At 33.4% G+C, this 27996-nt stretch overlaps 3 protein-coding genes across 5 annotated transcripts in view; 1 reads left to right on the plus strand and 2 right to left on the minus strand.

The window, feature by feature from the left end:
• Window positions 1-1549, minus strand: part of LOC112042940 (protein fem-1 homolog B) — a 32607-nt gene extending 31058 nt beyond the window's left edge. For 2 of the 3 annotated variants that reach the window (XM_024078167.2, XM_024078166.2), the window contains exon 1: window positions 1222-1547. In XM_024078167.2, coding sequence (XP_023933935.1) covers window positions 1222-1365 — 144 coding nt within the window. In that variant the 5' untranslated portion in view covers window positions 1366-1547. Of the gene's footprint in view, window positions 1-1221 lie in introns of all 3 variants that reach the window. The other variant, XR_008251896.1, reaches the window with a different exon arrangement.
• Window positions 1550-1876: 327 nt separating this feature from the next.
• Window positions 1877-23137, plus strand: LOC112042941 (transmembrane protein 214). The gene is made up of 10 exons (XM_024078168.2): window positions 1877-2114; window positions 2197-2339; window positions 2752-3034; window positions 4457-4645; window positions 6395-6612; window positions 8020-8245; window positions 8663-8805; window positions 13550-13673; window positions 18217-18613; window positions 19729-23137. The coding sequence occupies exons 1-10, from the start codon at window positions 1994-1996 to the stop codon at window positions 19853-19855; spliced, it is 1971 nt and encodes a 656-aa protein (XP_023933936.2). The 5' UTR covers window positions 1877-1993; the 3' UTR covers window positions 19856-23137.
• A 695-nt stretch (window positions 23138-23832) lies between these two features.
• Window positions 23833-27982, minus strand: LOC112042951 (deoxyribonuclease TATDN1). Its single transcript, XM_024078180.2, has 6 exons — window positions 27825-27982; window positions 27122-27301; window positions 26472-26655; window positions 25421-25624; window positions 24474-24683; window positions 23833-23975 (listed from the first exon to the last, which is right to left on the minus strand). The coding sequence occupies exons 1-6, from the start codon at window positions 27856-27858 to the stop codon at window positions 23870-23872; spliced, it is 918 nt and encodes a 305-aa protein (XP_023933948.2). The 5' UTR covers window positions 27859-27982; the 3' UTR covers window positions 23833-23869.
• Between the last annotated feature and the right edge of the window lie 14 nt (window positions 27983-27996).

The raw sequence follows: 27996 nt of genomic DNA on the forward strand, positions 1-27996 counted from the left end.
AAGAAAATGACCCATTCTGATGATCAATTCATATAACCCAGTTTGGATCTCATAAATTTGAATTGTATTAATTGCTAAATGATTTTAGTGGATTGATATAACATAAATCTAAATATATAAAAGCGAAAGGTCACACATCACAAAATTTAAAAAACTGCTTGACATATAAAGATGAAATTTGACATGGACATAGTTTATAGTTAATAGATGTTCTCTAAAAACAGATTTTACGAGAGGGCTAGATTACGAGGTCTAAGGGTGTCCACTATAAACAGAATTAAAAAACTATGATGTTTAACCATAAAATGGACCTGTTTCTTTGTATTTAAAAATGTAAACAAATATTATGTGCTATAAACATTATAAAGAACAAAAGTGTTTGTTTGTATTGAATAGGCAATGAAACTGCTGAACCAATTTGAATAATTGTTTCACCAATAGAAAGTTACACATATGCTTCAGGCTTCGTCAGGCTGTGACCATAGGCTATATTTTATACCTGTAATACAACAGGTAAGGCAAATATGCTTGTGAAACTGCAGGGTTAAGCTAGTATGTTATAACTTATAAATGGCCTTTGATACTTTAAACCTTAATGGTAAGACTTAAAGTTGCTAAAAACAAAACCTATTAGAATCTATAGAGATTCTTATAGGTTTTGGTTAAAGATTTAATTTTTTTTAACAAATTACACAGCTGACAAATATAGCTGGTTAAGATTTTATGTTAGAAGTCGGATTGATTAACACATTTTTTTAAATTGACCATTCTTATAACAAAACATACAAACTTATTGACAAAAATCTTTTTTTCTTTTTAATTTGTAGTTGCATAAATAAAAGAAATATTTGATTTCAATGAGATTTTCTACTTCTAAAATGTAGATAACAGTGAAAAGATGAATAATTAAAAATTACTTATATATAAAGCTATATAGTATAGAAAGTTATCTAATGGTTGCTTATCAAATAAACATAGTTTTACAATCGTCTACACACATGCTCCGCGTGAACGAAATAGCGAAGTGGCATCGTAACGCGAAAGCAAACGTCGAAACGACGCAAAAAAATAATTAAAGAACGCATGATGACACGCATAAAATCAAGGTATCATCTGATTTATCTCGATATAAATAGATATTATACATGTTACACCACAATTTTGACTACATGCAAATGCAAAATATTATGATCGTTTTTACGTAAATTGTAAACTACTTACGCTGTTGAGGAGTTCGTCAATTTCGTCAATGCTTTTCTCGTATAACAAAGCGTAAAGTGTCAGGGACATTCCATCCCTCGCTGCGAAAAACACCCTTTCCCTCAAATTATTCGTAATATCGTCCATCAATAACTTGTTCGCCATGATTATGTTCACTTGAATTTTTCATAAAACAAAAACATTTGTGTACTATTGTACTCTACTCAATATGGTAGCAACTCGTTGTATTACAAAGCACAGTAATAATAAATACTCGAAATTACAAATAAAATATTTACTGAAAATTCAAGACAGCAGCTGAGACAGACAAGAGCACAGAAAATAAATATAAAAATTAAAATGAATATTTTCTATCAATTGACAACATTTTGACACTTCATTATTTGAAGTTTCATTTAATGACAGTACGATTTACGTTTATAAACAGCAACCGGTTAAATCGCAAGAATATTGACTTGAAGATTTTTTTATGGTCCAATTAAATAATATAGTAACTGGTACTTTATTTATTGCATTATTATTACTACAATTTATTAAGTAACACAATTTTCTTTCCAATTATTTCGAAATAACTTTTGAAGTGCATTGTGCACGCGATGCCACGTTTTGTCGAAGTGGAATCAAACGGGCCAATAAGAGCAAACTGCAAACTTCATCTTTCAAATTTGACGTTTTTTGCATTGTTTTTGACGTGTAAACCTGTCGCTTTCTCTATATTTACAAAAAAATATTTGAATTAAATTAATTAAATAATCTCAATAATAATTTAATAATGTCGAGCGGCCAATGGGAAGTTGTTGGCAAAAGCAAGAAGTCTCAAAATGGTAAAGTGAAAACCGCTAAAGATGAAGATAAAAAGCCGAACAAAAATGGGCCAAAAGTTGAAGACGTCGGTAAGTTTATTTCATTATTATCAAATTATGTTAGATATTTCGCTAATAATGTATCCCAATAACTGCAAAACTTATGTTGCAGTGCCACCCAAGTCTTACTACTCCGGAATGGAGATAGACGACACCAGAATATCGGCAAATAAGAAGAATGGGGAGAAGAAGAAAAAAAAGGCCGAACCGGCGAAGCCTAAACCCCCTAAAACCATTGAAGAAGCCCTAGAAGCGGTAAGACTTTACTTATAATATTATTGAAAATATTACACATAAATCAACTTGTGAAGATTTAAACCTTCACATTTTATAACAAGTGAGGGTTCAAAGAAATCTGCTATTTGTAGTGTCAGAATATATTTAGATACACCCAATTTTTGCTTAATTCTGATATGACTTCTTGCAATATCTGAACTCTTGGAGAAAATAAAGTTAAAATGACAAATAAAAATTATTAGTCCTTTTTCCTGAAGTCATACATTAACACCTAGTGTCTGAAGGGTGTTGTGATTTAATAATTTTTAATTAATTTTATTATTGAAGTACATATTATAATTTCAAGGCAGTTCTATTTTGATTGACAAGTACTTAGTGTGCTCATAGACTCATGAACCACTTAACATATGAACGTTTGTTTCTTTTCCAGATTGACCCAACAGAGCTGGCAAGCATAATAACAAGCAACAAACTGAGATTTTCAAATGCACCACTGGTCTGGTTGAAAGAGATAGCTAGTTTCCTCAACTCCAAAACCCAGATAGACATAGATGATCCAACATTCTCCAACTATCCCCTAGATTACCCCCTATCTGTCATCCCTGCAGCAATAAGGAAGCCTTTGGAAAATGTGTTGCATGAAGCTGGGAAGGCTAATACACAATTGTTCTTTGATGTCACCCTCACTGCAATAGCTAATGATATGACTAGAGGTTAGTATGGCTAGAGATAATATTGGTTTGGCGGTCAGCATATGGGTCGGTCTGTTTAAATCATACAGTCCTGAGTTTTTTAAAGATAATTCTTAAAGTTAGGAGATTGGCAGTATTATACCTTATCTAAAAGCATGTTAAGATGTAGGTTCTAGTCATTATTATTAAAATCTAATAATGATAGCTACAGAATTAACCAGTATCACTCTAAATTCAATAGCCTGCACTGGCCCTAGATACAACAAAGTGATGAGAAATAAACAAAATGTACACCAATTGTGGCAGAGTTATTCCAGTCCCATCTCTTTCATCTCTATGAAAGTAAAAGCTAATTATATTATATTTCTGTTAGCAATACCTTTTGTTGAAAAGAAAATGCCCATCCCCAGCCCTGGCCTATCATAACCGTAATAAGGCAACAAGAAAAGATTGTTAACCATACAGTTTTACAACAGTTTTTGAAGACTTATGATTGATTTGTTTGTTGAGCTTGTTGGTAACGGAAAAAAGTAATACATAAAAATTCATCTTCAAATGTTACTTAATACACTGGTGAACTTTTTAAGCAAAAATTGATAAAAAGAAATGTTTTTTTTTTCAAGAAACACACTTTTATTTAGCCAATTATTTAACCAGATCCTTATTTATATCATCATAATATCATCTCCATATACTTTTATATGGGGGTATACCTGGGGTTCCTGGGGCTGATGTTGTAGTATTGGCCTGTGGGTATTCCCCTTTTGTGTATTTCTCTACACAAGATTATCTGGTTGGTTGCATTTTAGCACCCCTGTGGCTCAAATATTGCATGTAATTGGGTTTAAAAATCACCTCTTGGGCATGTATTTGGAATGATTAGTATTCTTTAAACTAAACTATTTATTGCATGATTACTACTTAATATGTCTGATACATAACAATTTAAATAATATGTTATAATTTAGATTTAATGTGATATGTGGCATTACTTAAAAATAAAGATCTTTTCTTTCTTTTCTTTTCTTTCTTTCTTTAAACGGTTCTTGAAAACATACATCAGCTTTGTAGCTTGTAATATTGGCTGCTCAGATATCGCATTTCTAACAGGTCATGATCAAATGGGACATAAAAACATATTCAATTACTTTTTTCATCATTATTGCTTAGTTTTTGTCTCATCACTACAAAGACAAACGGTTGGCATAATCTTGGAACAGCACAGTTCAACAACCTTGTATGCCAGTTCGATGTCACATCGCTCATTCGATAACGACATGACTGGAATATTGGAACCAACACATTTTTATCGGCATACCCTCGCTAACTTTACTTTATCAGATACAAAGTAAAAATATGTTGAAATGCAATACATTACCTACTACTCTATTTATTATATCACTTAGTTTTCTTTGTAAAATGTATATCTTGTATTTATTTTAGGCCAATCAGTAAATGGACACAGACTACTTCTCCAGATGCTAGCATTAGATAGCCCAGACTTCTGTGTTGCGTCCATAGCCAAGAGCGTTACCCTGAGAAACTCCTACCAAAATAGGCCTCCAATTGGTCTGTCCTTGTTATGGGTTCTAGGACAAGGTGGTCTTAGCAACTTCGCTGTGGGAATGAAAGGTATGTAAAAATTACTTAAAACTTGAATTTTTAAAAAAAAAAATATTGCAATTGGCATATGTTTTTTTTACATAAATATATTTTTTTTTATATAATGATTGAATATTTTATATAATATTATTCCTCTATAATAACTAACTTGGTAACTACTAACTACCTAATAAATAATCTTGGTCCTGTGGCTTGGATTAGTGGTTAGCCTATGTGGTTTTCAAATCATGAGATCCTGGTTTGGGCTATGAAATATTGAGTTTTTCTTTGTCCTAAGAAATTTTTAGTTGAAATTCTGAGTTGGGAAGTTGATGGTGTTACACCCCCCTGTCTATACTCCAACTTAAACATGTTATACAGTTGGTCCTGGTCATTATTTTATACATCTGACAGTAATTGTTAAAAAAAATATTTTATTCTAAACCCACCCACCCATATTGGAGCGGCGTGGTAGGTATTAGCTCCATATTCCCTCTCCTGTAGTAGTCATTAAAAATCCTGTAGTAATCTGGAATTTGGGCAACCATAAAATAAACCATAAACTCATACAATATAATAAATTTTTGTTGTTCTAACGGTACAGTGAATAGTGTCAACTACTGATAATTTTATCTCAAGCTGTACATAAAATACTCTTTGCTATCCATAATGATATATTTTTATCTATGACATTATCAAGGTAGTTTTGTTGTGATAAAGTTCATCTTAAAACATACTCTTTTGTATGGGGACTTTGTTGGTCTTAAATAACTAAGATCTAAAACAGAATGTAGTACTCATATTCTATGGCTGAAATGACTTGAAAACTGTCTGTTTAAATAATAGTATAACCAGAAAAGGACAGTCACGGAGAATTTGAGTAAGAAAGTGATTAATAATTACAGAAAGTGATTAATAAATAATAATTACTGTATTTAATATTATAAAGAGGTAAAGTTTGTGAGGTTGTAGGGGGTAATTTCTGGATCTACTGAACCAATTATGAAAATTCTTTTATCAATAGAAAATGTTATTTGTAAGTGTTATAGGGTATATTTTATCTATGTATTCCCATGGGAATGTGTACTACAAACAAACAAATTAGAAATGAAGGCACAAAACTCATGTTATTTCATAATTTATTTATGTTATGTATTGTTGGATTAAAAAATGTTATTCAAAATATATTGGCAAATTGTCATCATTGGCTATTTGGCTAATTGTTTCAAGCTTATTTATCGAATTTATTTTCATTAATTAAAGAAATATTATATAATATATAAGCCGTGTTAGCTCAGTTGATATGACCTCTGCCTCTGATCCCGGAGGTTGTGTTGTGGGTTTGAATCCGGTCCGGGGCATGCACCTCCAACTTTTCAGTTGTGTGCATTTTAAGAAATTAAATATCACGTGTCTCAATTGATGAAGGAAAAACATCGTGAGGAAACCTGCATACCAGAGAATTTTCTTAATTCTCTGCATGTGTTGAAGTCTGCCAATCTGCATTGGGCCAGCGTGGTGGACTATTGGCCTAACCCCTCTCATTCTGAGAGGAGACTCGATCTCAGCAGTGAGCCGAATATGGGTTGATGATGATGATGATGATATAATATATTTAATTAAAGTAGGTGTGAATTGACTAGCGATTTATACCCTCATTTTTAATTTGTTGGTTTCAATCCATACACATAATGTAGGGCTATGTAGTTGCTTGATAATCGATTCAGAAATGAGATTGATTGATTGAAATGTTAATTACAGTAAAGGTTTTCTTTTCAGCCTGGCAAGAACTATTCCTCCCAATAATAGAATTGAAGAACTATTCAAAATACGCAATAAATTATTTGGAGGAGATATTAGCTAGGCACAGCAGCATGGCCAGTACAAAGGTGACATTTGACCAGTTGGTCGCCATGTTCGATTTGATCAACAACAAACGGAATGCACTGTCAAAGGATCTGTCAAACGAGCTTATCAAACAATTGAGTAAATATAAGGTAAGTGAGACATGGTGCAGGTGACAATTCGATTTGCTCTTGAAAGTTGGCTGCGTTTCGCTATAATAGTGCATAGTATGGACGTCATAAGGCAACTGTCACTGTACCCATGCTATCTAAAAACCGTTAGAGCTATTTGTGACCAAGCTAGTATACTGAAGCTCTACGACTGTGTTAATTTCTATTACTAAACAGTATTGATGTGATTCGGTCTGTAGTCAATTTAACTGTTGGTAATAGTATAGGCATCTGAGATCTTCGAATAAAAGACTTGCAGGGCAATCGACACTCATATTCCACTTAACATATCAGATAGGACTTCTTTCTTGTTAAGAAGACAACAACATGAACCCCTAAGGGTTCAATTATCTCCTTTCCAAGTTTAATTATTCAATAAATTCAAAATATTAAAATTACCAAAAAAAATGGTTTTAATCAATTTTTTTTAGAATTTAAACTATTGTGAGTGTTATTCATATTAATTGAATAAGAAACATGGCTAAAACTCACGTGATATAAGGGCGGAGTATGTGTACTAGTTTTTAACCCATACGGGGTCCTTAGTCATGAGCTGGTTCTTGTCCATCTTATTTGAATCCAAACAGTTTGGATCGTGCCGCGTTGCGAGAACAAGCTCATGACTAAGGGCCCCGTATGGGTTCAAAACTAGTCGGGCACACTCCGACCTTATATCACGTGAGTTTTAGCCGTGTTTCATAATCAATTAATTTAATCAAATTAATTCAAAAGCATAAAAGTTTTCAAAAGCTTAAAATATATATGGATATATTTACTTTCCACTGGGCCAGAAAAAAATTTATAGCTGTGACAACAGTTATCAATTTTTTTCTTATAAGAAAACCATAATAGGGATGATGACAGTTTTTTAAATTGTATATAAATTAAGAGTATGCTAATAGTAAAGCAATTTTGTAAAAGGAACAAGGTATCTGCGATCATTACTTTCGGAGCCACAGGGATTTTCGGGGCCAGATTTGCGGCGCTGCCGCGGATCCCTGAAAAACGCCCCATACAAAATGGTACGATCTTATGACGTCGTAGGCAATTAATGATCGTTAGATTTGTATGGGCGTTTAAACAAAATTACTAATATCTTTGTTATTTCTGCGTTTATGTTTATAGTTCATTTATAAAAAAATGTCACATTTAATGTAAGGAAGCTAAAACTGTATGAATTTTCATCTAATTACGATAAAATATTTTTAGTAGATTTTGAAATTTTATAATCTTATTTATTTAGCAAATATCCAGTCAATCTTTGCTTTTTATGTATAAATTAGTTAACATTGACCTTATTTACCCGAATGTATCATAAAAATCAATATATTCAAACCTAGTCATCATCCCCATTATTAATTGTTATTTAATTGGAACATTTTCCTGCAGGACATCTATTTCAATAACAGTGGCAACAAACTCCAAGTGCCATTCAACCACCTGATGAAGAAGCTACCCAACCAGTACCTCAGCGGCCCATCCCTGGACCCCTACCACAGGGTCCTGGTGGAATGCCTGGTCGACTGCCTTCATAAAGACGACTCCTGCAATGCAACCTGGAGGCAACTCTTCAATAGATGCAGCAAACAGTCTGCAACCTTATTAGAATATATTGGTGAGACTTTTTTTTTAAATATTTGCCATATTTTTTTTAATATGACAAATATTCAGATTCCCCCTCCAACTAGTCGAGAAAGACTGTATTAGGAGTGGGTACGACAATAGACTAATATGTATGTTTAACCGATCAACTACTGAACCGATTTGGCTGAAATTTAAAACAATAATAGATAATACCTGGGATCAACACATTTTATTTCGAAAATAAACTATAATTTTTGTGAGATTTGCGAAAAGCTGAACTCCGGACGAAGTTGTTATTTTTTCACAACTTGTTGATTTTAAAAATTCTTACATGAAGGCTACATTATCAGCAAGTAACATAGGCTACATTTTATGTCCGTATTCCCATAGGAAATATAGCCTATGAGGGTTTTATCAAGGTTTGTTTTAAATGCAACTTTTCGTGCAGATACAAATTGGGAGGTGGTTAGTCCAAGACTGAAGAAGAAGTCATTGAAGACGACAGTCACACAATTCGTGGAGGTTTGCGGGGAAACTCTGAAGGGCAAGAAGAAAGACGAGACCGTTGTCAAAGCCAATAAGATATGCCAGGTAAGGTTGTGCTTGATAAGTATGTTTTTAGGGTTCCTTAATCAACAGAGAAGCTACAATACTACAAACACAAACCTAATTTTGCAATAATGGAGAATGTTCACTATTTTTAAGTGTTAGCTTTCTGTATTCTCCGTTGAAAATAAAAAATTCTCGTGAAAGTATTATTTGGATACGTTAATTAATGGGGATGATGACTAGGTTGGAATATATTGATTTTTATGATACATTTGGATAAATAGGGTCAATGTTAACTAATTTATAAATAAAAAGCAAAGATTGTCTGGATATTTGCAAAATAAATGAGATTATAAAATTTCAAAAACTATTAAATTTTTTTTATCGTAATTAGATAAAAATTTATACAGTTTTAGCTTCCTTACATTAAATGGGACATTTTTTAATAAATGAACTATAAAGATAAACGCACAAATAACAAAGATATTAGTAATTTTGTTTGAACGCGCATACAAATCTAACGATCATTCATTGCCTATGACGTCATTTTTTCGAGCCATTTTGTATGGAGCGTTTTTCAGGGATCCGCGGCAGCGCCGCAAATCTGACTCTTTAAATCCCTGTAGCTCCGAAAGTAATGATCGCAGACATCCTGTTCCTTTTACAAAATTGCTTTACTATTAGTATACTCTTAATTTATATACAATTTAAAAAACTGTCATCATCCCTATTCCCGAGAAATAGAATTTTAAAGTGAGCGCACGGTGTTCAGCTCGCGTTTAACGCCGTGACGTCATCATAAAACATTTGCTCGCCCGTTATAGGCAATTTCGTACTTCGGGCTTACCTACGGACGAACTAATGGTTAGAAATGAAAAATTCTTTTTGTGTTGAAAAGCCCTTTTATAAGCCTTTTTTAAGCCGTTTATCGAGGAAAGCTATAAGCTACATAACATTACGCTACGACCAATAAGTATAATTTGTGAGAATGACCTTTCTCATTTATATATTAAGATTAAGAATAAGAAGACTAGCCGACGACCGACCATTATTTTCCCCTTTTTGACCACATTTTTGATTGCTCTGCTCATATTGGTTGTAGCATGATTTTATGTAGCTTATAGCCTTCATCGATAAATATGCTTTTCAACACAAAAATATTTTTTCAATTTTAACCATTACTTCGTCAGTAGGTAAGGCAGAAATACGAAATTGCCTATAACAGGTGAGCAAATGTTGAGTGATGACGTCACGTACAATATCGCAACCGTTAGCGGAAGTCGATATTTATGCAAACTTTGAATGCATGTAAAATCATTACTATTTGATATTTTTAAATAAAACAAAAACTAGTGTATCTATATATAGGTATATAAATGAATTGCTTTTCGTTAGTCTCGCTAAAACTCGAGAACGGCTTAACGGATTTATCTTATCTTGGCCTTGAAATGTTCGTGTAGGTATAGGGAAGGTTTAAAAGGTGAGAAAAAATCAAATAATTTCCGGGAAAACCCTAAAAACTGCTCTTTTCTATTTCCCATACAAACGTTTAAGAGTCAAGAGGTAGTGGTAGGGTAGGGTAGGGGTAGAGAATAAGTGCACTTATGTCAAAACGAAGCTTGACCGGGTCCGCTAGTCTGTATATATAAAAGCTCTAATGTAACGAAGTTTCAAATGATTTTGCGCTCCTAGTACCATTCTCCATTCGCTGTTCGCATTGACGCATTAAATTGTAATTTATTATTAAGAGTAGGTAACTAATTATTATTTTTCATTAAACTTTCAAGTACTTACTTGATTGGATGCAAACTTTATAACGTTTCGGAATATCGTGTAGGAAGATGCGCAATACAACGTTTTAGGTATCAGCGGTAACCCAGGCGCGACGGTAATGCATCACCCCTGGAATCCTTCCCACTCGCAGCATCCTCACGCGTCTTGATTTTAGCTTACTTTATAAATTACCTGTTTGTAATGACAGCCGCAGCTAATTTCCGAGACGTCATGGACTTTGCATCCGACTATATGTATCTATGACCAGTAATTGTCCAATATGTTGTTTCCTATGCCGCACAATTCGTGCTCAAAAGTGTCAAAATAGGGAACAAAATGGAATGCGGCAGGATTTGTAATGTGGTCACACGACATCTCTGCCTACTTCCCACGCGAGTCGTTCACATTTTTCAGGCATACAATTTGTTGAATACAACAAACATTTATTGTCAAAGAATTCAATTACTTACCTAAAAACCTCAGTACAATAATTATATAACTTATCCCGATCAATAATCCTATAATCGTGATAACTATATACACCTAATCCTAACCCGTAATCGTGAACAAAATGATCTTCATGAAATATTCTAATACAAAAATGCCGTAGACTCGTCCATTTAAATTACCATAACGTGGCAACATATTGAGGTCCGAATAGTATATTTTTTTCTATGGCAACACGTTCACTTTCGATCAATGACAAGTCAAAAGAAGAGGTCATTTCGTGACACTTCGAAAGAATTGACATTTTGTTCGAAAATCGAAATTGCGAAACGATTTTGTGTTGCGAACGAAGTTTTTAGTATCACTTTCACTTCTCGTATTATTTCAAAGTTTTTGTGTTAAAAAAGTTTTGTGGGTGAGTTGAGGAATACGTATTACTTTTTATATCTTAGCTAGTTCTCATAGGGCGTTTTACGGTGATAATTATGCGTAGAAGTAATTAAAAGTGTACATCTCGTTTTCTCGACGGCGATAGTTGAATTACGACTTTTTGCCCCGACAAAGTAGTCCGAACGCCCAAATATTAGTTTCTAATACACCTCGTCCGTCGGTGAGTTGTAACAGTAAAACAATGCTAACATCCGTTAGTTTGCCTTTGCGGGAGAACATATTTGTATTTTAAGATTTCCGACGTGTGCGAGTTGTGTTGTGAACAAGGTAAATTGAGCATTTAATGATTTGAATTGTTGATTTGCCTTTTTTTTGTAACCGAGATCGCGTGTACGGAATATTACCCGTTTAAAGTAGTATTTATCCTTATGTATGAAGATTCAGGGTATATATTACATATGATTGTTTTAGAATGCTTGCTTCTAATTGATATGTTGTTTTGTGATGATTCTATTGACAGTCATAGTTCTTGTACTTACTAGTAATGATTATGGTGTAAAGGCTTTTATTTTCAAATGGAATGCAATCAGTGACAGATTATGATAACTTGATGACCTAAGCAATCTTCCTTTGAATGCCCCTCTATACAAAATTAACTACAAAGGTATAATTTACTAATATATATAAAAATAAAAACCAAAAATAAAAACCATGCATAGTTTCCGCTACAGAAATTACAAAAGTAAAACCATTTTTTTCTCCGGTTCAGCGTAGACACTGTAAACGTTGGAAACACTACATAACAGGTCAAGTCGCTGTATAATTATTATAAGCAAGCATTTTTGTTTCTTTTGTGAGAAATCTTTACCCTTAATTTGGGCCCACCAACTAATTTTGATATAGGGCCCCAGCAAGGCTATGTCACTGCTTTGATGGTCTTTATTTATAGGTGGCAGGTAATAATGATGACAATAACTCATTCCATATTTTATTTTGTTGTTGTTGAGTTTTTTGTGTGGATTGGAGAATTTGTGTCAAGAATTTAGTGTGAAAAAATAAATCCATACAAATAGTCTGTTTAACCACCTGACTGGACTAAATGGACGACCATCGTATCCATTACGTGACATGTAAAAAAACTAAGGGCAATAGGCGAGCACAGTATCATGCTCCGTGCGATCGAGGAATATAAAGATTTTTTTAAATGGCTCACAACGGTAGATTAAAACCGCATTCCCTGACTGTCGGTTTCTTCAATGCAGACAGGCTTTTCGATAAAATACTTGCGGGTAGCAAATAAGTAACAAAAAAGAACTGCTATTCCTAATACAGAAAATTCAGGTTCACTGTGAAATTATATGAAATAGTTTGTTGTTTTGTTACATTGATAAATGCATTGCTGCTGTGCTGATGTCTTGCCAAATGTATGAATTTGTGCTTGTATGAAATGTCTCTTGTGTTATTCAAATTTTGACTCGTCAAAAAATTTGTGTATTGTCAAGTAGGCTTAGTTTACAAGCACTTTTTAAACATAAAATTTGACTATTTTAGACTCTATTGGTTTAGAAGGCAGGTTCTGCTGAGAACAGCCTGCAATAAACTTAACATTTGCTTTTTAAAAGTCATCATTCTTTACAATATAGCTATATTACTTCTTGTATGAATATATATTTACTTCTTGTATGAATATGAAAGTAGATATAACTTTCCTCAAGCACCATTGTTTATACTATCTATAGAGTATACTGTAGAGGGATCTCTGGATGTACTGAACCAATTTTGAAAATGCTTTTACCACTAGAAAGCTACATTATTTGTAAGTGTCAGGCTACATTTTATCCATATATTCTCACGGAATTGGGAAGTATGCAGGTAAAACTGCAATGTCAAAGCAATGTCATTAATAAATTCAATCAATTTTATAAAAAGTTTTAATGGCAGGTTCATAAATTTGTTTTAACTTGTTCCCTGTTCCAGAACAGAAGTTAAAAATGCATTTGTGTTTATTAAAATTTACACCAAATTTGAACTCGACCTTGGTACAAATGTTTGGACTCATTAGACAGGGACAACTAGTTAAACAATAGTTTTTCACTAACTGATGGTGTCCTGTACTTGTTCCCTCAATGAAAAATTGAATTCCATTATCTAGTGTAACAATAAATTTTTCTTGCAGGATATTCTAGACAGGATGACGAGCACTAGAAGGTTCCCTTGGCTGTGGGCCAGCTTCCTGTTGCTGGTAGGCATTGCTGGCCTGGTTGCATATGATGTGCAGAAAGTCGGAGGAAACTTCCCCAGTGAGTATATATTTTTTTTTGTTCTTGGCATCTGCAAAAAAAAAAAAACTGCAATCAGTCTTTAGACTATGAGCAGGTGAGTTCAGTGGTATTGGGACAGTTTCTGACAAAAGAACTATAGCTGACACCTACTCAACCAGCATGTCAGCTCGCTTCAGGTGGTTGATTCACGGTGCTACCAGCAGTGAGCTAGTGAGGCAATTGGGATGTCGAGTTTGCCTTTTGTTGTGCTTTTTTTACAATTTTTTATGATTTCCTCACAGATAGTTGGCATTTTATGATATGAAAATATTGACGACTTGATTGAGAGTGTAATTAATGACATGACCTTCAGAGGTTTTTAAAAATTTTTCGATTTTATGATCTGATGACAATCTATACTACAGTTTTTCTTGATATGTACTGTTTACCAATAAACAAATTAAAAATTAGGGTATAAATCACTAGTCATTTCACACCTAATAATAATTATAATTAAGTTGTTTTTATATTAATGAAAATAAATTTGATTAATAAGCTTAGAACATTTAGATATTGTTAATATATTTTATATAACATTTTGTTAACTAACAATATATAATTAAAAATGAATAAGTTTTTGAAATGATATGCATTTTCTACCTTCATTTCTAATTTCTTTGTTGGTAAACAGTACTCATCAAGAAAGGCTGTAGTAAATAGTAATGAAAATAGTAGTTTTTTTTAAACCTCAAGCTTGAGCATTAAATAGAAAAGCCTTGCTATATAATAAAGACCTTGCTCATGCCTGATTGACAATAAACTTTTGCATTCATATAAATGATCTATGGAAAGTTTTCGAGGCTGAGCTGTGACCTTGATAAAAGAATAGGTACAGTATGACCTTTGATAGTTCTTTTTATATACATATATCTGATAATGTGTATTTTATGGATTGAATCCATAAAGATAACATTATAGATAGCAAATCCGTTCAATATTACCAATACATATAAATAATTCAGACGGCAAATCTGTCTGTTTGAAAGAGTACTCAAAGGGCTGGATTTATACCACAACAATGATTTCATGTTATGTATATGTATAATTGTGTTATATTTTTATACTTCAACAGAACAGTTTGAATCCAAACTAGTGTTATAAAACTGAAGAGTTTTGTGTGTTTGCTTGAACGCACTAATCTTAGGAACTACTGTTCCAATTTAAAAAATTCTTTCAGTGTTAGATAGCTCATTTGTCGAAGAAGGCTTTAGGCTTGATATATTATCCCTGTATTCCTACGGGAAAGGAAACCACCGGGTGGAACAGCTAGTGTAAGACAAAAACAGAGTATAAAATTATCATTATCATTATTAAAATCTACAGAAATAATTTAGGATGCTATCAAGCCTTTAAAGCTATAAATTTTGTATAATGAAGTGCTTAAAGCAAATAATATTTTTATTTGATATCTAGTCTAGACTTTAAATAGTAAATATTTTTTTTATTACAAAGATCCATGTTCCATGTATTGGCTCTGGTATATTCTGCACTCAAGACAGAATAACTTATTTTAATTTTACACACTAGCAAATTGCCGCGACTTCACCCATGTGAAAACCTTTCTAACTCTAACAAACAACACTTCCAATAATTATTATAATTGTCATATTTCAACAAATTTACACAAAACCATGACAAATTATATACCTAAACCTTCCATGAGTGGAATGATGATGAAAACCGCATGAAAATCCTGAATGATTTTCATGCGGTTTCGAGTTTTTCGTGAACAGATAGACTGAAAATCCCAGCTGAAGACTTACTTTTATAAAAAGTACCTAATATATGTAAATTATTAAACTTTAATTTTTTTTAAAACATGGGATTAAAGGGATAAAATTATTTGTCAACAAAAAAGACAGTCGACTTTTGTGGTGGTATTTTCAGTAGAAGTGTTTTATATCAAGATATTAAGGCTTACAATGCCCACCAAGAATTAAGGCAATAAACCCTCCAGTGGCAAAGAATAACTACAAGCAATGCCAGAGGCTTGTAACTCTGATTGTTTGTAGGGTACCTCATCTTCCCTGCTTGAAATATTCTCGCATAAACCTTTGCCCATGATAATACCAATGTTGGCTAGGTCAGCTAGTATACAGATAAAAATGCTTACTTAACAACAAATTATCAATATTTTATGTATAATACCCTTTAAGCCAACTCAGAGTAGCCACATCACTTATTACGTGGTGATAAGTGAAATTGTTTGTGAAAATAGAGGCACGGCAGATTAGATAGCACGTGCTGTTAACCTATTGACCACTTACAGTGTTGTACAACATTGACGCATCAGTGAGATAACATACTTGGTATGCAGTGTTAATAGATTATTTAGAGTACCACTTTTGAAATTAAATGAACTTTATTTGCCATAATACACTTAAATATACAAGATGGTCATACAAATATAAAGTCATAGTGTATTGCCATATAAATGGGCGCGCAAATTTTACAATATATATAATTGTTTGAGTAGGTATATATTACTTACCCACAATCATACAATTGTTTTGATTACGAAATACAATTTAAATTTGAAATAAACATAAAATTATACATGTCAAAATGAATGTTAGTCTACGTCAGAGTACATAAAACATGATAAATAATAATTAAAAAAATAAAATTTAACTTTATATAGTACCAAAGAATAACAGATTTTAGCAGACTCAGAAGTGGATTAAAAAAATAAGAAAACCAATGTCAAACAAAGAGTATGATTTACATTTGTCAGGACAACTTAATAAACAAATCAATAACTCAATATCAATAATAATGTAACCAAAATAAGACCCTAGAAATGCAGCGAATGACCTTGAGTGGAGTCACGCACTTGTGAACGTTGTGTAGGGTTAAAGGATTCTTTGACAGTTAACAAACATTCCCCTTTTCCACTCAAGTCACTCCCCGCCTATCCTAAGTTACCCATAAAGAGTTACTCAACAAGAAAATATGTGACTCGAAAGCCACGAGCATTCTGAAGCCGACCGGACGACGAGCGGTTCAGTTGGCGGGAAGGACTTATATCGGCAACTGATCGCTACCCCTCTCTAAATCCCTACTCTTTACGAAACAAGTCGCGCCACCTAGCGTCGGCACGAGCCAACACGAGATCAAGCGACGTCATATCCGTCCCAGACTACAATTTCCTACACAGAATTATTTTTGACATCTATAGTGGTATTGTTAAGGGAATAGCTGGATCTACTAAACTGATTTTGAAAATTCTTTTATTACTAGAAAGTCACGTTATTTGTGAGTGTCATGGGCTATATTTTAACCCCGCATTCTCACGGAAATGGGATCTACGCGGGTGAAATCGCGGGGGCGTTGGCTATAGTTTTTAAAATTAAAATTTAAATTAAATTTATATTTAAAATATATACACTAATATTACAAAGAGGAAAGATTTGTTGTTTGCTTTCATTGAATAGGCTCTGAAACAGAACACTAACTATAGTATGCGCATTATCATCTGAGTCGTCCGGTCATAAAAGTCAAAAAAGATAGGAATGTGCAGCGCGCCTACCTGCGCACCCTAATTATCGATAAACGGCTACCTGCGCACGTGCTAATGATGAGTCAATAATGATTTGGACGATTCTGATTGGTCGGTTTCTAATGTAATTGCATTGCGTATTTTTTTTGCTATAAATGTGTTTACTGCAATTAAATAAATACATTCATGTGTTACTCGTTGCGCACTATGGATACTAATATATAATAAATTTGGCAGAAGACGAAGATTCTGATGATGAAGACTCAGATGAAGATTAATTTTATTTAGTTAATAATTATATAATATGAAATATGTATTATATTAAATCAAATATTGTTAATTTTTTTAATTTTGTGAACAAGATACGATAATAAACTTTACTTATCGATAATATGTCTTTCATTGTTACACCCTTCACTAGACGGCTCCATAAGACCCATAAGTGCAAGCGAGATAGATATAGAGAAATGATTTATGGCCCTAAGACTCAGTTGTTAATGCTATTAGTATAATACCCCCGATGGTACGCGCGGGCCGGGGGGCGTGTAGCGATGAATGAAAAACCCACGACTGATGCACCTCACTTCCCCGCACGCACGATTTCACACCAGCGCAGTCTTTCCCCCGTCGCCCGCGTATCATGAGAGTGTCATTAATGAACTTGCCAAGCTATAGCTGACTTGGTTTTGAATTGTTTGTAATAGTCTTCTTAAAAACATTATTAAAGAAGAGTTATGGTACCATACCATTCCTTCGATATAGAACATCTAGAGCAATAATAGCCTCAATAGCTCAACGGTAAGAGCGGTCGGACTCATCACCGATGGGTGGTGGTTCGATCCCCGCCCCGTTGGTCTATTGTCGTACCCACTCCTAGCACAGTCTTTCCCGACTAGTTGGAGGGGAATGGGAATATTGGTCATATTATTATCAAATATATGACAAATATTCTTTTTATAAAAAAAAAAAAAAATTCTATCATATTGTTGCAGAGTTATTAAATATTACTTCATTTTGTTACAGAGAGCACAACCGGGAAGTTAATGAAAGATCTCGGGATATTAGAACAAAGTCAGTACGCATGGCAGAAGACTCTCTCAACGTCAGCCCGAGGGTACCTCTGGCTGGAGACCAACGCACCGATCTACTACGCTCAGACAGTTGAAGTTGTGACACCCTACGCTCTGCTATCAAAAGATGCACTTATAATAGCATCCAAGAAGCTCGGGATACTATATGGGAATATGAAGGATTATGTGGCAGAGAAGACCCCGGTTGTTCTTGCAACAATAGAGCAGTACGCTCCAGGGATGATAGACACGGTGCAGGGTTATGCGACCAGTGGATTTGTGACCGTTAGAAAATATTCTAACGACTATTACCAACTGACTGCTGACTATTTGAAGACGAAAGTTTTTGTGTGAGTTTGTTTTGTTACTACTTTTACTGTTTTCAGTGTTTAATCACATGTCGGGACACGGTTATAGCTGATCTTCCTTGTTGACTTCTGTTTCTATAGGACTACTTTTTTCATTGCTTTTAAAAAAATTAAATCTTTATTTTGATTTTAAAAACTTCTGACAGCCTCCGTGGCGCAGTGGTGGGTGTGGTGGATTTATAAGATGGAGGTCCTGGGTACGATTCTCAGCTGGGCCGATTGAGGTTTTCTTAATTGGTCCAGGTCTGGCTGGTAGGAGGCTTTGGCCGTGACTAGTTACCACCCTACCGACAATGATGTACCGCTAAGCGATTTAATGTTCCGGTACGATGTGGTGTGGATTTTCATCCTCCTCCTAAAAAGTTAGCCCGTTTCCATCTTAGATTGCATCATCACTTACCATCAGATGAGATTGTAATCAAGGGCTAACTTGTAAAGAATAAAAAAAAGCTCTGAAAGTTTATATTAATTGTTGTATAAAAATCCATTGAGATTTCTGGAGATAAGCGCAGAGCGATAGATTAAATTTATAATAAATAATAAATATGCAAAAAACAAAATGGCAATATAGTGACAGCCAGATAATAATTTGAAAAGTTAGCTAATTGAATTTTTTTTATCACCATTTATTATCCAAATCGAGTTTTAGTAGTATTTAAATTTACGTGGTTATGATAATTATGACCTAACAAATGAACTAACTAAAAATGGCTGTGTATTTAGTCTGTACACTATAGAAGTAGGTGGTAGAGGATTACCAGCAAAATCTCTCTATAACTTGCTTAAAGACTTCTCTAGAAGTGCAGCTTGGCCTCTCTAGAAGTGCAGCTATCATATTAAAACGAGTATCCAAAGCTGCTCTGATAGGATCTTACCAAATTTGGCTAGACAGGGAGAACAACACGAGCAGAGAACGGGGAGTGTTGATCGATCGTCAAGAAATTCCTTAACCCTACATCCTGTAATCACAAGTCCAGTAGTCACTTTGCTTGGTGTTTTTCTCTCTACCACGCGATGGACCCGGCACCTGCACGGTGAATCCATGGAATGCTAAGATATTCGTCTCTGTTATAATTTTTTTTATTATTATTTTCCAGAGGTGAATGGGCACCAGAGATACTCCAGAGCAAGACGGAGCTGGCACTCAATGCCACCAAGCTCCACGTGACGTCATACTTCCACTGGTTCAGAGAGCAAGTCAATGTGTACTCCGAGATACCGTGAAGACTGTTCAGGATGTGATGTGATAGACGTTCAAGTGTTATGTAATTTTATTTTCAGGGGTACCAAATCGTGGTCAGTTTTATAACTGTTATACAGCATGCGCCGATATTTTGAGAAATTACGGGAAGTCATTGATAAATGATCAGATGTCAGTATACACAATTGAGTTTGAGCTTTTTTTTTAATATAGATTGCACTCAAAATTTTATGCTACTAGATATGTTTAGTAGTATTTTATACTACTAGTGGACAAAAGTGGCTAATTGTCTTAATTTTATTTTGTTGTGTTGTCGCATTGTGAATGAAAGTTATTCAAACAAATAATACCTAAATATTGTCTATAACGCCGAGTTTTGTGTTCAGGAAGTGTAAAAACTATATACACATAAATATATAATATAAGTAAACACAAATTTGTGCATGTATGCTCTCTTCTTGCAATGATTTTGTAGGCACATAACATATCTAATAGTAGAAAATCTTTGGATTGCACTGTCTTACTATGACATTACACTGTATCTTTAGATACTGTTTTGCTACACTGTATGTAGCAAATACAACAACTGCGATTTTCAACTGTTTTTACAATACAGTATTTTGTCATAATACGCCAGCACTGTATTTCATACCAACGTATTGCCGCCACATACTGATACTAAGAATTCTTTGGAAAAATCATATATTTCACAGCCCAATCCAGACAAACCCTATTAAAATTAATGATGATTAAGGAGACAGCACCAACAAGGCAATCAGACAGTGTTATAACTAACATTTGTCGTTTTCTAGTAAAATATGTTAATCTAAAGATTTGCTTCACAAGCTTAACCTCAAACTCTGAATATTCCAATAAGAACAAACTCAGAGTTTCTTGCAATAAATTATTTTTTGTGTCAAAACCTTAAACTTCCCAATCACGGATCTGGCATCCTAAATGTTATAAATCAACAATACCATCTCAAAATGAACAAATTAACGTAAACTGACAATTTTTACGAGTATAGTGTAAATGGGCTCAAAATCAACGCATGCTGTATAACGTACGATCAACACAAGTGTACATTTTGTTACTGCAATAGTTTTTAATCTCACATTACCATCGGACTAATAAAATTGGCACAATACATAAAAAAATAACCCTTCTTGTAAAAAATGACCCTTCAATCAGTAATGAGACAAGTGAAACACTTTGTCAATCTAGATCACTTGTCAATCTAGATCACTTGTCAATCTAGATCACTTGTCAATCTAGATCACTTGTCAATCTAGATCACTTGCCGATTTAGTTCACTTGTCAATCTAGATCACTTGTCAATATGGCTCATTTGTTAACATTAAAAAAAATCTCTTTTCGCTTTCATCATAAATGCAAAACACTTCACAAGTAGAATGAGTATAGAAATAATTTCTAAGGTGTGAAATATTTTCTATTCTCATTAAAACTATTAAGTAACACTTATATAATAATTTATAAATGAAATATATATATACATAGCGTGACCAGAAAAATAAAAAAACGCCATGATTGCGAAAATAAAAACTGATTTCGTTCATTAGCAATATATTTGTGGCGCCGGAGTTTTTATATTTCTTATTTCTGGTCAGTTATTTTCTTTTTGTTTTCATAAGATCACAATTTTATATCTATAAACTTTTACTTATTATGTATTATCAATTAATTACTTTGTTTTATTATGATCTTGTTATAGACTATAGAATTGATTTAATCTCAATTATTGTTTTGGCTGAATATTGCATTCTAAAAGCAATATAAAATTTAAATTTTAACTTTTAAATTAAATTGGTATAGTTTTTAATCAATTTATTTAATTTATTTTTCACCATGATTTAAATCACAATAATTATATTTATAAAAAGTTCAATAATACTTAATACCATTAATTATATTGACCTCATGAAATTATTTAAAACGAAACCTCAAAGTTTTTTAATTATTATCTCTCTTTTTACTTTCACGGTTAGTGTATATTTTTATTTATATTATTTTAATTAAAAAAAAAATAATGTTTCAGAAAAAAAAACCATTCATTCACAATCTAGGCTAGTTGCATGCTATTGATTTTACTAAATTATTTATAAAAATGATTTTTTCAAAAAGCAATCAATTTGTCATATCAATATTATAAATGTAGATTTTTATTTTCATTTCCACCATGACAATGAAGACTTCGTGAATCAGTATTTTTTAACATTCCCTTTTGCATTTAAATTATTGATTGAAAATGTTAAATTAAAATTTACTAACATACAAAATAAATAATAATTATATAATTTATCACAAGAGACACCTTTTGAAATGTGAGATGAAATGCTAACTATGTATAAGTTTTGTAGTGTATTTATGTGTGTTTTTAATATTAAATATATTACGGTGGTGAAGACAATGTCACATTTTATGCAAACCTCTGTTAGTTGATATAATAAGTGTATGTATTTTTAAAAATCATAAAGACATGTTCACATCATTCCAGTTATGCTATCTGAACAAGTTATTTAATATTTGTATTGGAATCATGTGAACTAAAATATAGCCAATTGACATTATTCCAGTTAAGTTTAGATAACTTGAAGCCATTGTATTCGTGGGATTTAATAAAAATCTGTTCTTTTTACAATCAAATGAACATATTACAGCCTGTTGACATAATTTCAGTGAAGCAAGCAATAACTTATATTCATAAAAATTCTACCTATTCATAAATACGATGAAATAGGGAAATAGGATGTTATATTTGCTTACATGACCGTTTGATATAGGATAACGATTTTAGCTAAATATAAAAAAAAACCAGTGTATTTCTTTTATCTATACCAATATTATAAAGCTGAAGAGTTTGTTTGTTTGTTTGTTTGAACGCGTTAATCTCAGGAACCACAGGTCCAATTTGAAAAATTCTTGCAGTGTTAGATAGCCCATTCATCGGGGAAGACTATAGGCTATTTATATTATCACCGTATTCCTACGGGAACGGGAACCACGCGGCGTCAGCTCATAGATACAATATGTACTAAATCACTTATGTGTTTTTGCAACACAATGGACTATTAAAATATTATGATTCTGCCATTGGACTGGTATAATGTGAATTGGCGATTATAGATGCTTCGTAATTAACTAATTGAATCTTATTGAGATGTCATGCTTTTACAAACTTTATTATTACTTACCTGTGTATTTTAGTTATATCTGGTGTTACATTTAATGTCGTGTCGTCATCGGCGCCGTGTCGTATTGAAATTAAAGAGGAGATAATTTCTTTATTGATGGTTTTTATTTGTTACACCATGAGTTTAACTCAACCCCTACTAAATCTTTATACAATTTGATTCCATTATACGGGAGTATTTCCCATAACTTCAAGGTGTTGACGAGTCCACATATAGGAGCCGATCTGCTAATTTTTTTTTGATTTGATCAACCCATAATCGGCTCACTGCTGAGCTCGAGTCTCCTCTCAGAATGAGAGGGGTTAGGCCAATAGTCCACCACGCTGGCCCAATGCGGATTGGCAGACTTCACATAAGCAGAGAGTTACGAAAATTCTTTGGTATGCAGATTTCCTCACGATGTTTTTCCTTCACCGTTTGAGACAAGTGATATTTAATTTCTTAAAATGAACACAATTGAAAAGTTGGAGGTGCATGCCCCGGACCGGATTCGAACCCACACCCTCCGGAATTTGTATATAATCTACTAGTTAACAATAACCAAACTGTTTTGTGGCTATTATTAACAACCCCCGCCATAAAACAGTGGAATATTGAATATTACTTTTCTCTCTTCATATTACTTTTGTCTACAAAACCCTCTTCCTGTTTTGTGGTGGTTATTATCAATAACAAAACTGTTTTATGAATAAATCAGAGTAAAAGAAGGATTTCTTGACAAAAATCAAGTAAAAAAAGAAGTTATCTGCTGAAGTTATTTTTTGAAATCAAAGATAAATAAGTTAATATAATTTATTTATTAATATAATTATTAAAGAATTAAATTTAAGCCTTATTTTTAAAGAACAATTTGTTGGTGTTATTGTAAATGGCCTCAGCCAATTCATCTATGTTTTCTTTCCTGATTGCTGCTAGTATTTCCAAAACTTGCCTGAAAAAGAAATAAGGGCAATACGATACAAATATACTCAGATGCACTATTATCCGCCCACTTTAATATGACGCGAGTATATTAAAGTGGGCGGATAATTGTGCCTCTGAGTATATATAAATGTATATTGGTGAAACACGGATTTTGACGGCCTCCGTGGCGCAGTGGTGGATTTACCAGCCGGATGTCCTGGGTTTGATCCCCGGCTGGGCCGATTAAGAAGTTCTTAATTGGTCCAGGTACGGCTGGTGGGCGGCTTCGGCCGTGGCTAGTTACCACCCTACCGGCAAATACGTACCGCCAAGCGATTAAGCGTTCCGGTACGATGCCTCGACTATTGAACCGAATTAGCTGAAATTTGGTATTGAGATATATTATGGCACAGAAAAATCCATGGTTCCCGAGAGATTTGTGAAAAACTAAATTCCACGCAGACGAAGTCGCGGGCGTCCGCTAGTTTATAATAATATTTTATTGAGATTGGCTGTGATTACTTACACAATATTCACTGGTTCGTTTCTGCCTTTTACTTGATTGTCAGATTCCACAGAGTACTTTTCTTTCTTCACAGAGGGGAACTTGGTTATGACATGGGCATATCCTGGGTGGGTCGGCTTCACCTCGCACCACGGACAGTCAGTCTCTATCATAAGCCTGTCCTGTGGTATTTTAGATGCTACATCCAAGTTCTCTTTTGTTCTGAGTGAACTGTAACAAACAACCAAGAGTTATAACTGGAAAACTCATGACTAAGGGCCCTGTACAGGTTCGAGACTAGTCTATACACTAACAAGAATTGCACTATGTATATTTTATATAGGTATCTTAACAATTAATTTCGTTTTTAGACTAGGAAGGAAAAAATACCACTCGCATTTTGCATTCTGGTGTTATTTTTACTATTACTTTTTATTTCTTCATACAACTTTTTCAACAATTACTTATTTTTATAGTACACTTGAAGGCACCACAATATAATCAACAACTGTACTATCTAAAATATTGCTTTTGTCAACAATATTTTATACTACAGTAATTATGTTACATGCCTACAAAATTTTGCATTTAAGTCCATTATGTATTTATGTGTATAAAGATTTAACAGTTCCTGAACACACAACTCTACATTGAAATAGAATATTTAGGTATTATTTATTTAAATAACTTTAAACTTTTCTTAATGAAATCAAGGCAATTAGCAGCTTTTGTTCACCATAGTTTTGACATGCTAGTGATATACCTATTATAATAAAATCTTTTTTTGCATTAAGTTTTCATTTCTCTTCATGAGATAATTATGTTATTGACACATATTTGTTTTATACCACCAGTCAAAGATAATCCACTTCTTCTATAATCAGGGCCTGTTCCAAAAAAAATTATAAACTGTTGTGCATTAAAAAAAATGTGTTATAAAAACCATAACCCACATGCACTTAACTTACCATCCATTTATACCAATATATAAGTCAAGTTCTAGAATCTTCTCCATAGCCTCCTGAGTTCCATCAAAGGAATGCACCACTCCACCAGTTATGTGCATCTTATTCCTGCTCAAGATCTCAACTAGATCATCAGCAGCAGCCCGGCAGTGCAGGAACAAGGGTAGGTTGTATTCCCCACTTAATTGCAACTGGTATTCAAAATATCTAGAAGATATTATTATTTACGTATATTTATATATAACCATGCGATGGACCCGGCACCTGCACGGTGAATCCATGGAATGCTAAGATATTCGTCTCTCTCTCTATATGCAGTTTATTCCACAATTTAACTATTCTGTTACTGAGGAAGTGTTGAAAGGGCTTAGGGGAAGCTCTTTGGCATCTGAGTTTGTTATTATAACCTCTTAATTTAGGGTTACACTTTCTAGTAAATAATACTTTTAACTCCTCTACATTATCATAATTGTTTAAAATCTTATATGTCTCTATCAAATCTCCTCTTTCTCATCTACTCTCGAGAGTACAGATGAAGACAAAACTGTATTGGACAGTATTCTGAGACAGGAGAAGACTATTGAGAGACAAATATCTTAGCAATCTATGGATTCACTGTGCAGGTACCAGGTCCATTGCATGGTAGAAAAAAACTCCGAGCTTGCACCTAAATCTATGGCGTAAAGACTAGCCAAATAGCCATTTATAATTAGTTCATAATATTTATTCACTTTTGTACAAGGTAGGCATATTGCTGTTATTTTTTAACTCAGTGTCATTTAAAAAACAAAGTCAAGCCTGTTCATTATTGCAGCTGCATTGAGGAAGAAGAAAAATAAAATCTTCTATGGAAAACGCCTAAAATGATTTAAGTGAGAATGATTTAGCCAAGCCAAGCCAAGTCTATGTGTCTGAATAGAAGATGTAAAAGCTGTATTTTAATAGCTAGATAGTCATGAATTTTCAATGTCTGAGGATGAATATTTTTTTGTATCAATTTTGTTGGCACTTGTAGTCTAGTAAAAATATGACAGAAATATCTATTATATCTTACTTTAATTGTGTTTCCTTTTCACAAAAATGCAATCTTTCGTAATCCAAGCCACATTCTCCAATAGCAACCACCTTATCTCTGTTCTCCTCGATCAAATCTTTCAACCCTTTTAGATATAAGTCAGGATTTTCCACAAAATCATTGCACCTTGTTGGATGGCATCCTACGGTAGAAAATAATTGAGCTGAAAATTATAATATACTCTAGAAATTACAATTTCATGTTTTACAAAAGTACCATTATAGCACTCTAAGAAATTGTTTACATCAAATTGAAAGAGCATGCTGATGAAGCAAGAGATGGAATGTCTAAAGAATGCTCTATATCTATATGTATATTAAAATAAGTTAACCCATCAAAGACTGGGTAGGTTTTTACTATTCACACCTGATGTTAAGTGATAATGCAGTCGAAAATGAAATAGAGTTTATTCGCAGAGGCTCAAGTATCTTCTACCTGTGCCTGTATTATTTCTGTCTCTATACAACATCATACCAGAATGTTAAATCACTTGGCTGTATGTGTACATCTTTGCTCTGATGAGAACGATAGCACTACCAACTGTGCCATAGAGGTAAAAGAAAAAAAAGGTATTGTCATTATAGACAAGATAAAACAAGAACATAAAATCAACTCATAAAAACACATACAACTTGTATTTGCAAGTTCAATGGCCCTCTTGCTGTCCACTAGACTGCCTCCAGTTATTATCATTTTTTCCAATCCACCCGCCCAGCTGCGACTTAAAACCTTGTCTAAATCAGGTTCATGTTTCTTTGAACCATGGTAAACTCCTTGATACATCTCATCAGTTAGGTTTGCACCAATATCTACAAAAAAAAACTAGTTTTAATGATGTTAAAATTGATTTGAGAAGTTTATCTAAATCTAATCTAATACTGCAGACAAGCTTCGCTTTAACTTATGTGCACTTCTTCCCTATCCCTACTCTACTTGTACCCTACCCCTAGGGTTTTACAGGTTTAAGAAGTAAATGTTGGCTGATTTTCAGACTTACTGAAAATGCATATAAAGTTCAAGTAGAAAGCGACGTTATTTGGGAGTGTCAGAGGCTATATTCCCACGGGAACGTGAACTACGTGGGTGAAACGGTCTCTATATACTAATATTATAGTTAGAGAGGTAAATTTTGTGGTATTGTAATCTCTGGATCTACTGAGCCGATTTTGAATATTATTTTATCACTAGAAAGCCACGTTCTTTGTGAATGTTTTATGCTATATTTTATCCCCGTATTCTCACTGAAATATAAACTATGGTTAAGGCAAGTCCATTCCGTATCTATCCAGTAGTTATAATTTCAAAAATGTTTTAGGTTAGGTTAGAACTTACCGATATATTTTCTGAAGGAAGCCATTCTTTTCATTGATCTAATGCAAATAAATACAATTTTGTTTGTTTCGGTTTCACATTTGGTTTGGTAATTTGGATTTTGATTTTGGTTATTTTCGAGTTTCGACTTTAAAATCAATTCTTAAAAAATTACAACATAAAAAAAACTAGC

This window comes from Bicyclus anynana, chromosome 20 (assembly GCF_947172395.1).
Source record: "Bicyclus anynana chromosome 20, ilBicAnyn1.1, whole genome shotgun sequence".
In the NCBI taxonomy this organism is placed as follows: domain Eukaryota; kingdom Metazoa; phylum Arthropoda; class Insecta; order Lepidoptera; family Nymphalidae; genus Bicyclus; species Bicyclus anynana.

Bases quoted from the DNA above. Each gene is read 5' to 3' on its own strand.
- LOC112042941 (XM_024078168.2), top strand. From the start codon at position 1,994: ATGTCGAGCGGCCAATGGGAAGTTGTTGGCAAAAGCAAGAAGTCTCAA. The intron at 4,646-6,394 runs GTATGTAAAAAT...TTTTCTTTTCAG, and splicing joins CTTCGCTGTGGGAATGAAAG to CCTGGCAAGAACTATTCCTC. The intron at 8,806-13,549 runs GTAAGGTTGTGC...TTTTTCTTGCAG, and splicing joins AAGCCAATAAGATATGCCAG to GATATTCTAGACAGGATGAC.
- LOC112042951 (XM_024078180.2), bottom strand. From the start codon at position 27,858: ATGAAAAGAATGGCTTCCTTCAGAAAATATATCG. The intron at 26,656-27,121 runs GTATGTGTTTTT...TATAATTTTCAG, and splicing joins TGAACTTGCAAATACAAGTT to CTCAATTATTTTCTACCGTA. The intron at 24,684-25,420 runs GTAAGTTAAGTG...TGTTTGTTACAG, and splicing joins TATATTGGTATAAATGGATG to TTCACTCAGAACAAAAGAGA.